At 40.5% G+C, this 17,247-nt stretch overlaps 1 protein-coding gene across 1 annotated transcript in view; it reads right to left on the bottom strand.

The window, feature by feature from the left end:
- LOC145993789 (chitooligosaccharidolytic beta-N-acetylglucosaminidase-like) overlaps positions 1-17,247 on the bottom strand; it is a 37,571-nt gene continuing 20,324 nt past the window's right edge. The window contains exon 3 of the mRNA XM_083129592.1: positions 1-2,093. Coding sequence (XP_082985718.1) covers positions 293-2,093 — 1,801 coding nt within the window. The 3' untranslated portion in view covers positions 1-292. The remainder of the gene's footprint in view (positions 2,094-17,247) is intronic.

The raw sequence follows: 17,247 nt of genomic DNA, 5'->3' as shown, positions 1-17,247 counted from the left end.
CTAACGTATGGACGTAAACACATTCAGAGTGAAAGAAAGTCAATGGATATAAGTATTGGACACTTCTTTATAAACAAACACAATTAGGATTGATTATAGAGTATTACACTTTGTTTTCCACAATTCTGTGCAATTGGAAATTAAGGAAACAAAATCATTTGTAAAAAGTACATACTGTACATAAGTTTGTTCGGAAGGGATTCACTTGTGTGAATATTGCATGTGAATGTTTAATTCGGTCACATGGAACACAATTACTCTTAAATTGGCCTTGATTTCAGAACACTAATTATTAGTGTCCATTGTCAATATTTAAATTGGTTGTTGGCGGTGGAGCAATGCAGCGACCTTCGTTTTGAAGACACCATTCTGGCTGTAATCTATCTGCTGCGATTCCCCTCTGCACCATCCTCTGTCGGTGGTTAACCATACGAGCCTCCGCTTGGGTCCATTCAGTTTGGGGGTCTGTCCAAAGTCTTTCCGCCAGTGCTGCCCCTCTTGGCCACAATTTTCCGTCCAGGGTCTGTTCATCAACTTGCTCCGTCCATAAAGCTGCTTCTCCGCCTAGTACCAAGGATGATGCTGTTGCAGCATCGACGCCGTGATCCTCGAGAATTTTCAAGGGGTTGTTCATGTAGACCTTCTGCCAACCCTTGTACGGAGAACACCAGTTGTTACCCTCTCCGACCCATGCTCCGTACCCACAATCCAAGTACCACGCGTCGTGATTGGTGAATATGACCCTGTACCCCTTCGTTACCAATGCTGCTGCTGTATCTCCTTTCGTGGTCATGTCGTCCCATACTTGAACGATGTAGTTGTCGTTGTTTAGAAAATTCTCGATGACTTCTGGATTGGTTAACTCACTGCTCCAGAGGATGACGTCTAAGGGGTTCTCCTTTACATTTGCCACCTGTAGCCTGGTGAAAGATGTGTTCTGAAACAAATCCCACAAATCGAGAAAGGTGGTATTTGCAGTCGTGTACCAGTTCTTGATTTCTGGCACACTTTCCCAGCAGACTTCGTTAATCTCGTCTCCTCCCATGTGAAAGATGTGGGTATCGAATAAGCCCAACCACTCGGTGTAGATTTGCGAAAGGACATCGTAGATGTTTGAGTTCAACGGGTTCAGCTGACCACAAGGAGGTTCCACACACTGCTCATACCATGGATGGTACCCAAGACACACCACCATATCCCCAAGACCTTCGCTCGGTCCCCATTCCCATCCATGCCCTACGTGGGCAGGGGCATCTAGTTCGGGCACTACCTTAACCCCTCTCATTAGTGCGTACTTTACAAGTTCTTTCACGTCCTCTTGGTAGTAGACTTTCTCTTTGGAGTACGCACCGTACTCTGTCATCTGCGGGTAAACCACGGACTCAAGAGGATAGCTGTGAGTGTCAGTGATGTGCCAGTGTAGCACGTTCAACTTGTTGTAAGACAGAGCGTCGACAGTTCTTTTCAGAGCCGTCAACGAGAAGAAGTTACGTGAGGTATCCAGACTAATTCCTCTGTGTGGTAAAGCAGGGCTATCAGTGACGTTTACATCGGATAGAGTCTGGAGTTCTTGGGAGATATCATTGTAGACGACGAGTTGGCTCAGTGTTTCCAACCCATGTCGTGATCCGAAATATGTTTTAGATTCGATGACTGCGGAAAACGACCCGTCGTAGGATGATAACTTCAAAGTATAGCTCTCATCCGTATCAAGTTTCAATGACATGCTAGGGTCTGCAATTTCGAGAACAATGTTCAAAGTGTCTCCTTTGCTATCGCCCTCGAAAGGGTTGGGGTTACTCTCAGAGTACAAAGGGTGCAATTTATTCAGGTTAGTCTTGAAGATCGTTTTCAGTTCCTCAACGGCTGCCGACAGTTCTCTAGAGGGATACGATAGCTCGAAATTGATTTCATTGTGATTAACTGCACGCAGAGTGGTGCTAGATATGACGGAATTTCTTGGTTGTGGCCAAATGTTAGCATTGGGGTCGCAAGTCAGTCTGCAAGCAGAAAGGGAAAGTCCGCCTTCGCCATTTCTCTCTGCTTTGTAGCACTGTCCGCTCGAGCAAGTCCAGCCCCCTTTCGATTGGCCCCTGTAAGAAAACGTAAAGGGTTTTAACTTTAATTGGTCAGAAAGTAAATTTAGAAGAGCTTGAAAAGTACCAAGCCACATCAATTACTACCACGAACTTGCTACAAAGAAAATTTACAGGAAATTCAGCTACATATGCACTTTTAGACTTTAGTGACAGAAGAAAATTTGAGTGTTTTTGGGCCTCCCCGATGGCGCAGTGGTAGCATCGTAGTCTTGTAATCCAGGGGTCCCGGGTGAAGGCACATAGTGGCTTGGATCCCACTTCAAACTGTAGGTCCAGTCCCAATTAGCCTTACTGTGCATACAGTTGACTTAAAACACCAAATAAATCCATCAATCCAAATTTCGAGTGTTTGGTTTGATTTGGTTTATTTCACTCTGCTTTTCTGCCACTTTCGGCTAGTCTCCAAGATGAGGATAGTGATGATATGATGAAGGGACACTCGCAAAGAACACCCACGCCAAATCAGGATTCAAATACAGGACCCCTAGCCTCGTAACGCGCTCTGTACTACTTTGCCACGTGGAAATTTCTGTGTTAATTCAGATTTGTGAAGGTTTGATTGTTGTGAAGGCTAATCATGCCAATGAGTATGAGTGATGATACGATGAAATTGATGAAGCGACACTCACAAAGAACAACCATATCCAGGCCGAGATTCGAACGCTCTGTGCTAACCACTCAGCTACGGAGATCGACAGATTTGTGAAAGTCTCCGCCTTTGTCATACATATGGAAATGAGACTTGGCACTATCTCGCCCCGACCCCTTCAAATAGTTTATGGCTGATTATTGTGTGAAGTGATCAGGTGGAATAGATGAGAGGACAAGAAAAAAGGAACACCCAGAATGGATTTGTAAAGGGGGATGAGAGGGAATTCATTTCAAATGTTTGCTGTAGAGAATTGATATCATAACTGTGAAAGAAGTTACTGGAAAGTCTCTTCACTGGAAATTTTGCAAATATGACACTGGGAACCCTTGGACTTGAAGCAATAGGTCAGTAATGTGTCCAGGATTTTCAAAAGGGCGGTACGTATAATTCCTTTAGTAGTGATTCCTCAATTTACCATATTTTCCTGCCTTTTGAAGTTTTTTTTTAAATTGGCCAAAGGGGGAGGGGGGTTATGACCCCCAACAACCTTGCGCCTTGGGCACATCACTGGGTAGGATAGTGTGTACAATACTCAATCGAGATAACATCTACTGTAAACATTCTGGCAGTTGCCGCTACTGAAGAAAGCTTCATCAAAACAATATCTTCACATGGCGAACGAATGCAGTGAAATCGCAATAGCAGAAATGTTTGTTATTGATTTATTATGATTATTGCTATTATTACTATAGTACACCGGATTCGAATCCAGGTGAAGGTTTGTGTGTGTGTGTGTCCTGAATGATAAAGTAAAGAATTAAGTCAAATGTAATGAGAAACTAACTTATTAAAAAAGTGCTTAAAGTGGTCGACTTCCGTTATCGCCACCAAAGTCAGAGTTCAAGTGACAGTCTGGCCATATGTATTCTTTATGAGTGTCTTTTCATCAATTTCGTCAAATCGTCGCTCATCCTCTTCGTCGCGATTATCTAAAAGTGGAAGAAAAGCTAGGCTAAATAGTAAAAATAAAATAAAGTACACTACTGTATAAATGTATACTTTTTAAAAGAACCACAAAAGCTGCAGAATTTTTAGCTACATACACTGACGTTTTCATTTTCAGTTCTCAAGACTAATTTAACTGAAACAAAGCGAAGCAATATTAGAATAAATAAAACGTGTGTTCAATTTGTGGGAGGGGGGAAGGGGTGAATAAATAATAATCCCATTAACTATAGCTCTCGCCAAGAAAACAGTCCAGTCAAGGTCGGAGCTTCCCCTTGCCTCCTCCACAGCCCTGGCCCTCCAGGGTTGCCACGCTTCTTCTAAGCTGCTCGGTCGACACTTCGTGCGTTGTACGTATGCGGTTGATTTCGTCGTTTTAAATTGCTTTATTGGCAAAACTGTATATGGGTGGCGTGACCTTGAGTGGACTGTTTTCGTGGCGAGAGCTCTAGGTTGTTATTTTCGACATTTCCGCTTTTTTTGCGAAGAAATTTCGAAGGGAATAGGGGAGAAGAACATAAAGCAGGGCTATCAGTGACGTTTACATCGGATAGAGTCTGGAGTTCTTGGGAGATATCATTGTAGACGACGAGTTGGCTCAGTGTTTCCAACCCATGTCGTGATCCGAAATATGTTTTAGATTCAATGACTGCGGACTTTATTTAGCTGTAGCTATATTTTCCTTTTATATATTCTGAAAGGTGCGGCCCCCCACTCCCTGGTTTATTCCGGCCCTCTGGATTACTTCCCTTGTATTATCCTTTCAATCTTTTTTTTCCTTCCACTTCACCTTGGGCACCAAGCGAGTAGATTATATTTGCGCCGGAATTACGAAAGGGGGGGGGGGGGTTCACATAACATTTATATTTTTAGTCCCTGGTTCGTTACACATGTACAGAAAGTGAATAAATATTTGGTTTAAAATGGACAGTACTGTAATTCTTGGAGTTAATTCAGTAAATCATAACATATGGATTTATTATACGTTGCTATTATTTACATATTATGTGCATTTACATCAACCAATTTCCTTAATTCAAGCAAAGACGTACCTATGGCCTAACCATTGGTACTTTCATTAACACAGAGTTAGCCTAACTATCTCTGTGGCCTATCCTCGACTTAATTGATATTCCGACTAGTCTTGCGTTTCCTTACGCAGAATCCTCATTCAGCCCGCAAGGCATTATGATGCGACTCGGCAATATCGTACAAATGCAAATCTTTTGCTAATTGGGAAACTTGGGGATTTCAAACAGGGGTTGGCTTTACCAAATGCTACATATATTTTGCATCATGAGTTTAGCCACCATAAGTGGGCTAAACTCTCGAAGCTGTTCATTTGCCAAGTATTACATTTTCTTCTCAATCATTCAGTCTAGCCACCCTGAGTGGACAAGACTTTCGAAGTGTCTTTGTCGTTGTGAAGGTAGTAAAAACCTGTTGTTTTCTAAAGCCCTACTGACCTTTTTTATAGTCGCGGTAAACATCCGTGAACGTGGACTCCGTAGCAGTGGAAAATTCCACTGCAACAGTCTTTTGAAAGACAGCTAGCCTCCCAAACCGGGAAGCAAAACAACAGGGGAATCTAATATCCAGCAAAAATCACAATCATTAAGCACGTAACGTAAAAGTACACACATGGAAACATATTACTTAACCCTACACCTTGTAGCTGGCCAGCAATTAATTAACATATTACCAAAACAGTAATGGTCAACCCGACCATTACACTATCAACAATGTTTTTCATGGCAACCAAAGATTTCAGGAGAATTTTTATAAGCGTGGAACAATAGTAAAGATATCTCATATTTATCCAAATATTCTGCTGTTAGGAGTCGATGTTTATAATCATTATTTTACAAGCGTGCTTGAGGATATTTCAGTCAAAGTTAACTAATGGAAGTCCACAATTACAGGTATGGTATATTTTATTAGTAACCTTTACAATACATTCCTTTATCTTTTAGCTTTTCAATAATTAGGGTTACACAATTTTGAACAAGGAAAGTAATTCATTTCTCAAATAACAGCGCCATCTCTATTGTTTTTTTATAGGCTTTGTTGAGTAATCTTAAGCGTGATGTGATGTCAAATTCACCAATCACCCAACTTTCAATGTTCAGGAAGAGAGAGGTATGGCACTCCCGTGTCCCCTTTGCCAAATACCTGACAGCTGGCGAATCTAATCACAATAAACAAATGATGCAGAAACGTTTATGATTTGGGGAATACAAGGTTCAACCTACACGCATATGCACATCACTCATCCTCATCTTCGCGATTAGTCAGAAGTGGCAGAAAAGCGAAGTAAAATAAACCATTTCAATAAATAAGGCTAATTTAGAATAGCTCTCCATTTAAAAAATAAAATTTACATAACTTTGTACTGCAATACCAAAACGCAAATCCACAAAATAATTTTGAGTTCTAAAAATATATATATGGCTAAATACTTTTAAATAGGTTTTAAAAACATGCACAATTCAGGAAGAGATAGTTCTACGTTTCATGCAGTCGTTTTGCACTCATTTTAAACGGTTTTTACTTCCTTATAAAGTTTCCCATGAGCATAGTCACAGTGAGATAATTAGTATAACAATGTATCATAGTATGATAGGTTAATTATGGTTTTGATTCTTTAGGATAGGGAGTTAATGTAGATAAAACAAATTTATTTGCGTTTAACAACTAAAAACGAGATTCTTTGATAGGCAGCATCTTGTGTGTCAAATTATTTGAGGGGTTATATTCGGATCAAATTATGGGGGTAATAACCCCCTCTTAAAAATTGTGGGGTACAATGCAATCCTATACCACTCCCCTGAACCGCTGACTTTCTTTCGGTACACACACAAAAAAAACAGCCACATTTATCTCGCCAGAAATCAAGAATTATTATAAATGAAGTATCTTTGTACAAGGCCACCCGCAGGATTTTTTCTCAAAGAGAATTCTCAAAAATCATCCCCAGCACCTAGGATAATTTGCATAGGTACTTAATCTTCTGTCTTTTACGGCATCCCTAATCTAAGTTTTCACGCTACACTTTTACCATTTAAATAATATGAATTCTTTCCAGATATCTCAGAGGAAAGGGGCAGGTGTCCCCCCTTGCCCCCTTTACTCCCCCGCGAGCGCCCTTCTCTCTGCATAACTTGAAAGGAAGTGGGGTGTTTTTTGCACGAAATTTTCGATTACCACCTCTTTGGCGCAACCGACGTCCTTGACTAGCTGAAGTTTTGTTAAACATCATGGATCTTGTTTCATTCGATTCGGAACGATATGTTCTTGATTAGTGTTGGGAGTTCTTTATTTATGTGAGACGCACTCGTTAATTTCACATTTACTTTGGATTAAACACACGCAGACCCTAAATATTTATAGTTGTTTCTTGCTTTAGTAGTAAACGGGTATAACAATTAAGAATTCAAACAGCCACATACTGCTTTTTCACCAAGTATTTTATATGAACAGGATTCACCTACATTCAATTCAAGGCTTGTTGACCAGGGTTCACGCCAGGTGTCAGTAGTATCTGCGAATGTGAGGGTGGAGCGTCATTGTAAATACGGCTGTTTTATGTTAGCGATTTGTTTGTGTGTTTTGACAGTAAATTTGTGTTGTAATTGTGAGTTAACATTAACAAGTGCAAGAACTTGATTTATCAGTGTGTTTGAAGTTGGCAGGCTGTCTCATCAAATGGTGTATGTGAATTCTGTAGGAAAGATCGACGCTGGAAGTAAGAGAACTAAAGTAAGAATCACGAACCTTCCGACCTTCTGTAAACAACCGTCTCACTTCGAGTAACGTATCACTCCGCGCCAGCTGTTCGTGAATGGTGCGGCCATCATATGCTGCTCACTCGCAACCTTAACATGGAAAAACGTATTCTTAGTTTAACTGATAATCCACACATTGAAGTATAATAAATTTTATACAAGTGATTAAATACGTGTTCTTGTTCCAGCATGAACATATTTTTCTACGCCAAAAGTCCCATTTATCTGACACTGGGTTAAGAGATCTCCCTCCCCCCCCCCCTTTCTCAGCATGACAGCGCCAAAGTTATACGTACAAGAGAGTGAGAGATTCGTTTCAGTAAATTCAAGCCTTTTGGTTTCATTGCTTCCTCTTCCACCAAATTATTGCCCAACATTGTTGACATGTAGAGTATTGTTTTCTCCTTTGTGCAACAAATATACCGCCAGTTTTAGCAGAAGCTAAACAAAGATAAGCCGGGGAATAAAAAGAGATTGTTTATCTTTCTCTCGGTTTCTTGTGCACTAGAAAACAAGAAGACTATAATAAGCACATTATTTACGCACGTCTCATGCAAGTAATGTATTTTCTTACCTTGATTCAGCAGTTCCTTTTTGAACTTGGGGCATTTTCGGCGCTAGACATTATCCTGGTTGTCAAATTTGCTTCCCAAAAAGGAACTCAATGTGGCACAAGAGGCGATTTAACGTCGACTGCTAAAATTGGGGAGATCGTCATCAATCATCACTATCAACATCTTCCCCACAGTGGACAGGACGGCTCTTTGATTGAAAGAATACGAAAGCACTCGCGTTGCGAGCAACAACGTGTTTTTTTCGCGGGAATCACAACTTGACCGGTCGTTTTCCTTTCTTCCACCACACCGAAAATACAAAGACGCAGACACACAATTACACTTGGACACCAACTTTACTGCTTGCTCAGGATAGCACCGACGCAACGTCACATAAACGTTAAAAACAACCTGCTTCTTGCCACTTTTCAAACGGCTGTATTTCCGAAAGACTACTCTGAAAACACGGGAGACCTTCCTGCACGCATGGAAGTCGCCATGTTCGAAACTGGCGCTATTTTCTTACTGTTCACGTGATTAGTGATGGGTCGTTCGTGAACGAGTCGTTCCTTTTGAACGACTCCCTCTTGGGAACTGTGAACTGCTCGCTCCTTCGGAGTGAACGAGCAGTTCCTCTGTGGTCGTTCCTCGGAGTCGTGAGCTTTGAGTGTACGTTGTCAACCGCTCCTGCAGTTCCAGCTCCGTCGATGACTCATGACTGCGAGAGAGAGCGACCGTGTTTTGTTTTGTTTCTGCTGTGTACGTTCTCTGGTTTTCTTGTGGTAGGTGGAGTAGTAGGCGGAGTTCCCTCTCTCCTAATTCTTTTCACTCAAGCTAACTCCAGCAAGTCCTCCCCCACCCCCCTCAATTCAGCTGCACGAAACCAACATCGAGAGGAGTTGATAGTTCCTTTGAACGGCTGCTTGAGTGAGCGAGCTCCGGTGAACTGCCTCCCGAAAAGGAACTGCCATGACAAGTGGTAGTTCCTCAGGAGTCGTGAGCTTTGCTTGTATGCTGCCAACGCTCCCAGTCGATGACTCACTCCTACGAACCTGCGCGAGAGAGGGAGAGGGGGAGAGAAAGAGAGAGCGAGCGAGGTCCCGTCTTTTGTTGCTGGTTGTTGATAGTGGCGGTTTTCCGCTTAGTTATGCGTGCAACTCTGTTTACAACAGCAATGCTGCAGAAGCTCAACAATGAGGGAGGGATGAGCAAGTAATTCACCTTTAACCCTTTTTCTGGCATGTTTTCGCAACTCGCATTGCAAGGAACTGTAGAAGGAACTTGACAGATTAGAACATCATTATATCAAACTTACGACAACATTCAGTTTCCGTGCTGTTCCATTACCGTAAAGTAAAAGTGGGGTCGGGAGGCGGAGAGAGCTTGAAAAATACAATGAATGCTATTCTTCGTAGTCAAAGGTTTAGCGTCCTTTCTTCCATTCTCTTATGGGTGTTTGTTTGACCGTGTATCCATTTAATTGTATGAACGTTTGGAAAGTTGGGGAGGGGCTACGGCCACCCTAGAAAATAAATTTTAACCTAAAATTCGTACAGTTTACACATTATAATTTCATTTCAATCTCAATATATGATACTTATTAGAAGGGCGTTACAGGTGCATGCTAACTTCAAACTGAAGTTTTTTTTTAGGAGATAATACTATTTTGGGAGAAAATATGCCTCATTCGACACCTTGGAAAAATACCTTGTTTACCCTTCCCTGGAAAACAAAATACAGCGGATGTATGTTTAATTGTAGTAGTTTATCCATCATATCGTCACAGTTAACCTAGCGGTACAAAAAAGCGGTACAATCTGTGATTTTTATACTGAAAGATGATGAGCCTAATGCGAATACACCGGCGAAATCGGAAGAAAAAAGTTATAGGGCGTGGTATTCCTATGCGTGGCCAGACTCGTGCAGTGCGAGATTATTTTGAAAATGAAAGAGATAATAATGGCCCTTTGATTCCGTTTTAAAAAAGTGATTGGGAGAACAGCAGCTGCTCTGGGAATTATCAGAACGTCCGTGATGTCCATCGGGAAGGAAAAGTCCCGCTTAATGGAGACAGACGCATCATAACATGCTATAGTACCACTGGAGTAAGCAGGATTTTATTTCGGAGGGTTTGAATTGTAAATGTGGATGTTAGAAAGCTGCATTCTTTTCCCGTGGGGCGGAATAAGTAATAAAACATTTCATAATTATTAGAGTTGAACGGATATCCACACCCATGCTGATTCTCTTACCTATCTCACCGATACCCTTGTTTGAAAATGACGCGTATTAATTAAAAGCTGTTCAAAATATTGACTAATATTAGTGTAAGTAAATACTTCCAATTGTGTGTATCAATTTATTAGGGTTATGCTTTAAACGTAAGAATTACATCAAAATCTGAAAATACTATTACGTAATCACAAAATACACTTTTCCATACAACATTGGTTCAAAATAACGGAAACTTGGAATTATGCATAAATTCAAGGACACCCTGAAAGTGCTTGCTGCATATTTGCAAGCCTCGCGAAAGATTAAAATATTGGAAAAGTATCGGCCGGTGTCGGTAAATATAATCCAACCGATATCTTGCGATACTGATACCACGGTTAAAAGTGGTTTAAAGACAAAAATTGTATTTGGGAGGTTGATTTAAGAGGTTTCTTCAGTTACCAATTTGGTTTTCCTGATATTTTTAAAAAAATACTTTTAGTTGAAACTTTTGAATTTCTTAAAATTTCGGGAGGGAACTGCAGCCCCATGAGTCCCCCTCGACCCAACCACCCATTCAATATCGCATAAATTCTGAATTCAACCTAAATTTCAGGATCTTACTAAACATTCTGTAGATACTCTTGTGAGGATATCAGTAAAACACATAATGGTCGTTCACTTCCAATCACTATTTGATATCGCTGTGTAGACAACAATGAAATTAATATAAACTATAAAGGATGGATAATATTGAGTAATCGGAACTCGACGTGCAATTTTAACTGGCGAGCAAAACGAAATATGCCACGACAAGTAACTGGACCCTAAACCTTGATTGCAGTGAGATGTTCATACGAACAGTCTCCACAATACCCCTAGAAAGAATTCTAACCCTCCGCAATAATTCCGAGTTTTCAGCTCATCGCCCCCCTCGAGAGAATCCACCCCCCAAAAGGCCAAGCACGGCGAAGCCGGTTGCCTAGGGGTATATAGGAAGCGAATGCGTGGGTCTCCGCCTCCCTGCCTCTGCCTGAAATGCGAGCGAGCGAAGGGTGCATGTTGACAGGAAAATATGTCCTGTACGACTGGACCAAAAAAAAAATCAGACTCTCAGACGTTTGGCAACACCGCTTTCGCCCCCCCCCCCCACCCTTTTCACACTAGCACAAGTGGAGACGAAAAGTCTGGGGTTCCTCAAGTCCAAACTCTAGCCGGAGTGACTTTAGTAGCTGTTTATGTTTTCTTCCATTCTTGAGCGAAGGCGGATTCCTCCCCTCTAATTCTTTCCATCCCCTCCCCCATCCAACGAAACCAACTTGGAGCTGTGTTGGTATGGTAGCTCCTGTGAACGACTCTTTCAACGAGCAAGCTCCAATGAACTGCCTTTCTAAAAGGAACTGCCTCGTCCGAGAGCATGCTCCGTGGCCTCGTCGTTCCTTTGAACGACTCCTGGTGAACGACTCCTTTCGATGAGCGAGCTCCGGTGAACTGCCTCCCGAAAAGGAACTGCCATGACCCATCACTACACGTGATCGATTGTAATTTATACAATAATCACGTATTATTATTATAAACAGAAACCTTTAATGAAAATATGTTTTAAAATGTATAATGCAATGTAATTTACACATTCTTCTTCCATTAGCTTACTTTCATAGAACGGACTACATGATGCGGAAGAAATCCGTTATTAGGCTGTTGCCAACCTCAATATTTCTCACTAAGTCAAGTACAGAAACGGAAGTGGTATGTCGAATGTCAGCATATGATAGTGTGATTTCACATTGTCAGTGACGATCCTCCGGAGATGGGGGAGGGGGTGGGACGCAGGAGTCGATCTATAATCCAGAGGTGTTCACCATCCGGATGGTGACATCCTCACACTCCGGAATACTTTTGCGGGTGAAGGAGGGCAGGCCGTAGGGTGAGGGAGGTTGATTTAAAATGAACACCTCTCAACAAAAGAGAAGAAAAATGTGACAATATTTAAAAATTCACCCCTAAATAGCTATGCATTTTATTTTATATGTAGCGTACAATAAAATGTGACTACCTCAAAATATTTCTGTATTCTACAGTCTTCTTTCCCCACTTTTATGCTTCTCTAAGTTGCCGTTTTAGTTTCCCTTGGTGTCTTTGCTGCATAATCCAGCATTTTTGAACGGGATAAAAAGGACATACGAGTGTGTTTCTGGATGAAGTAACTTTAGAGATGTTGAAGTACACTCTGGAAGAAACTGGAATGTGTGACATTGAGGTGTAGATCGACACGCACAATTGTCATTAGTTACGAGACGATGAGGGATAGGTGATATTTGAATTCCAAATTACAAAAAAATAGTTAGCCGCCCCGTGACGGAGTGGTTAGCACATCGCGCTACGACGCCAGGGGTCCCGGGTTCGAATCGTGGCCTGGGCATGGATGTTTGTAAATGTCCATTTATAGATTTCATCATATCATCATCATTAAAATAAAGCAAATCAATCAAACCAAATGAGTTATTTCCATTATTTTTATCTAATTAATACTTATTATTAATTAAATCAAATCATATGTATTAGCTTACTTTCATTATCTATAATAATACATCATAAGACTTTCAAACATGAAATAAATTTAATGAAGTTTCCCGGTTTCAAAACGTAATTTATCTCAATGTGTCACATTCTTCTAGCAAGCTTTTTTAGTAAAATTTGAGAGAAAATTAACCCTTTGGTACGGAACCGTCTTACTCCTGGGGGATAAGATGTAAATTTTGTATTTGATTTTTTTAATTTTGCGTTGCTTTTCTTCCACTTTTGGCTAATCCCGACGATGAGAATGAGTGATCGTCAGATGAAATTGATGAAGGGACACTCACAAATAACACCCAAGCCGGAACTTCGGTGATGAGTCTGAAAGTCGGCCACCAGGCAAGATGTACATTTTTAACTTTTTTTTCACATACATTCAATAACTTTCAACAGGTCATCAGTGATGCACTGCTTATTCCGCATCTGTTGACAATTAGAATGTTTTTACACCTTGTAGGCTATGTGGATTATTATTTTTTCATAAGTTTGCAACACTGTTAGGGTACACGTGCTTTTGTTTACAGAAGGTCTGAAGTTCTATGATTCTCACTTTACAAAATTGAAGGTAAATTATAGACGTACTTGCAAGACATGTACAGTGGGATCCAAGAGTATTACCCTGCAAATTGTCCATGACTATTTTCATTAATTTTTGTATTACATCCTATGTGTTTTTAACTTTTTAAGCTATGGATTTTTATGTGTGCTGGTGCAGAAGTTGTCAACAGCTTGTTTTTGAGTTTTATTTTATTCTTGTAGCTCTTATTGGGTCAAATAAAGTTCACCGAACATGGTGATGGACAATTTGCACAGTAATACTCATAGATCCCACCGTACGTACTTGCATTATCTTTTAACTGTCCGGGTTTCGATCCTTGATAGTTTCATGAGCATGTACGTGCATGGTACTGTAGGTGTACGTACCAATAACAACACTTCTCAACCCTAGTTAGTTCCTTGTCACGACTTAGGTAGCAAGACACACTTCTTCCCCCCCAAAATTCCTCAAGAGGAGCAGGCATTACATACATTTACGTGTAGAAAATATCGTTTACGGTCAAGCATGCCCCTATTTTTTTAAATTAATTTTTTGTGTAGCTTCGTCAGAGTTACGAATCAATCGTGTCGGATTCGATTAATAAATAGACTTTTGCCATAATGTATGATAATATCTTCCGTAGCTAACATTTCGAATTGAAACTGCATTTTTTAAAACTCTTCTAAAACCTAAGTGGAATTGTACTTTATTTATTGTATTTTATGCACACATTTTTTTTTGTTACAAGAAAGTGAACGAGCCTATAATGGCATTGCTCAAGTTACGTTAAAATAGCAATAACAGACCAGGAGTTAATACGAACGAATAAGGTAACATTGTACAGTGGTGGAAAAAAGTTCTTCCCCATAAGACTTTAATGGCAGTAAATAATGCCGGAAGGGTAGGCAACACACATTGCACCATTAGGTGATCGGGTGCTCGTCTTTCATGCAAAAGCCAACAGGCACAGGAAATGTAGGAAAGTCACGTGACTTGTCAGGTGGAATGTTGTTCGTCAGAAAATCGCCTTTTCTCAACCCAGGTCGCAGAACCGACAAGAGCTACCCGTTATATCTCCGAAAATGATTCCCCTAAAAACGTTGAACGAAACGCTAAAACAATTCTTGCCTTAATTACTGTATGTGCCGCAGTAGCACAGTCGTTAGGGCGTTTTATTACCATGCGAGAGATCTGGGTTCGATCCTCGACGGGGGATAATCGGGATTTTGTCCACCTGTTCAAGCTCCTTCGGTGCCCACCCAGCGTCGTATAAAGTCGGTACCTGGAGGAAACTCTGGGGAAGGATGGGGGGGGGGGGTATGGTGGCCAGGGGCGTGGTGCTGATCACATCATTCCCACCTTACGCCTGATGAAGAAAGCGTGGGGCCCTAACTCCACTAACTCCACACCCCCTATACGCCTTCATGGCTTGGTGCACAGCACAAGGTAGGACTTTGCATTTTAATTTACTATACATCCCAATTTTGTCGTAACAAAACTTCCCAATCTCTACCTGGGCTTTCTTCCAAGTTCCGTAGGGATGTGAATAGGCTCCAATATTTCTTGAGACAATTCATACATGTTATATTTCCGTATAAGAACAACAGCCGATATATATTTTGTGTCTTTTTTTTGGCGGGGAGGTATAATCCAAACATGTGAGGTGATCCTTTTCCCACTACTCACTCCATTCTCAGAAATAAATCGCAATTCCAAACACTGAAAATGCAGCACTTTCTACATCTTAGCATGCAAATATCTACCTAGTAGCAAAGTAATGTGTGGAAAGAGAAAAATTAACGATTTGTAACGGCACTCTGGAAATCTTTTACAAGTAGTTTATTTTTTTCAATTTGAACTGACATTCATAACATTCATTAACGATTCCAATATTGACAAAAGAATAGCTTAGGCGTTCTGCTACTTTCAATTCTTGATTATCGTAGTCACCGTAACTCTCTCTAGTAGTGTATTTGGTGATATAACCAGCTCGATAAAGGAAGAGCCCCCCTCAAGCAGAATTGTCTACACTTAAACCTAGCTCAACATGCCCATATGAGCTTTTTGCTCAAGTGTGGAACCCCCTCTAATCCAAGATTTTTGTGAAAAAGCCCTCATGGATTCCATGAGAAAGGAAGAGCCCCCTCGGATTGATGTGCCTATACTTACAAAAAGGCACTTCTGTGAGATTGTTGTCCATAATCCTGTCAAAAATATGCCCCTCTTGATATTGTATGATATATGCAAGTTATTCAAGAAAAATAGGCAAGTTATTCAAGATCTAGAGAATGGCAAGAGATTTTTGAAAAATTATGGAGATCAAAAAGTTGCATCTTGAAATGCCCATGAGAAATCACCAAGCCCCATGTCTCTAGCATTCATGGTTCCGAAGATATTAACAACTTTGTTAATATTGCACTTTTCAGAAAATTCTATTTATAGAACAGATATAAATCAGAGATTTGTAGCTTAAATATTGCATATAACAGGAAAATTATAGAGACATAAAATGTAGAGAATCTCGAATAGAATATGTCTACAAAATTTCAAGTCTCTAGTATTGATAGTTTCTGAAAAATCTCAAATTTAAAAAAATTATCGATTTTTTAACAAAACTTCTAAACAGCCTCTAGATTTCAAATATGCAACCCCCATGCTGATATCTTGAAAAATAGGCAAGTTATTCAAGATCTAGAGAACAACAAGAGATTTTGAAAAATTTATAGAGATCAAAAAGTTGCATCTTGCCATGCCCAGGCCAAAGCAACAAACCCCATGTCTCTAGGATTCATGGTTCCAGAGATAATCAAAATTAAAAAAATTATCGATTTTTCAAAATTTGAGTATGTTGCTCTGGGGGCCATGCAGAGTCACCCCCATAAATATAATTGGCTTAGGATCAAAACTAGTGAAAATTGAAAAAAAAAAATAATCGATTTTTTCAAAATTTCAGTATGTTGCTCTGGGGGCCATGCAGAGTCACCCCCATAAATATAATTATCCTAGGATCAAAATTAGTGACAGAATAGAGAAACAAAAATTATAATAGGGCTTGGATACAGCTACCAGCCATTATATTTTTATTTTGAACACAGCACTTAAAACTAAGTCAAGATGCACCCCCACCCACCCCCACCCACCCCCACCCCTACACACCCCCACCCACCCCCACCCACCCCCACCCACCCCCACCCACCCCCACCTACACCTACCCACCCCCACCCCCACCTACCCACATCCATACATATTTACTTCCCAGTCCAGTTCTATTGCATTATGTTGTGCAATATTAATTGATTAAATGCTTATGACATAATGTGATGATGTGGTGTTTTCTGATTGGTTTAAATAAGCAGGGCTCCTATTGGCTCTGTAAATCTATATAAGCCAGGGCACAGTGCAGATTCTTCACCATTGCTGGATCGGCAATGGAACCCACAAGTGGGGGATAGAACCTGAACAGGCTCCACCAAAGTATAGGAGACTTGAAGCATATAATTTGGCGGAATAACCCAAGTAAGGTCATAGAGACAATATACACTAATACAATAAAAGCCAAATTTTTGGCAGGGGGGAAGAGGGGGGGGGGGAAAGCCCAAAGTGGATCCTAAATACAAAATAATTAATATCTCAAGAACTAATTGACATAGAGCTATGCAGTTTTTTTCTCTGTACTGAACCCAACTGATTAAGCATAGAATTTTGATCATAGGAACAATATACACTGGTGCAGTAAAAGCCAATTTTTGGCAGGGGGGCCAAAGTGGTTCCTAAATACAATATCTCAAGAACTAATTGACATAGAGCTATGCAGTTTTTTTTTGTCTGCACTGAACCCAACTGATTAAGCATAAAGATTAGATTTAAAACCCAGGAAATTTTA

The sequence above is a fragment of the Lepisma saccharinum genome, chromosome 1 (assembly GCF_977018435.1).
Source record: "Lepisma saccharinum chromosome 1, izLepSacc3.1, whole genome shotgun sequence".
Taxonomy (NCBI): Eukaryota; Metazoa; Arthropoda; class Insecta; order Zygentoma; family Lepismatidae; genus Lepisma; species Lepisma saccharinum.
Note: the sequence above shows the minus strand (reverse complement) of the source record. Positions and strands in the feature narration are given on the sequence as shown.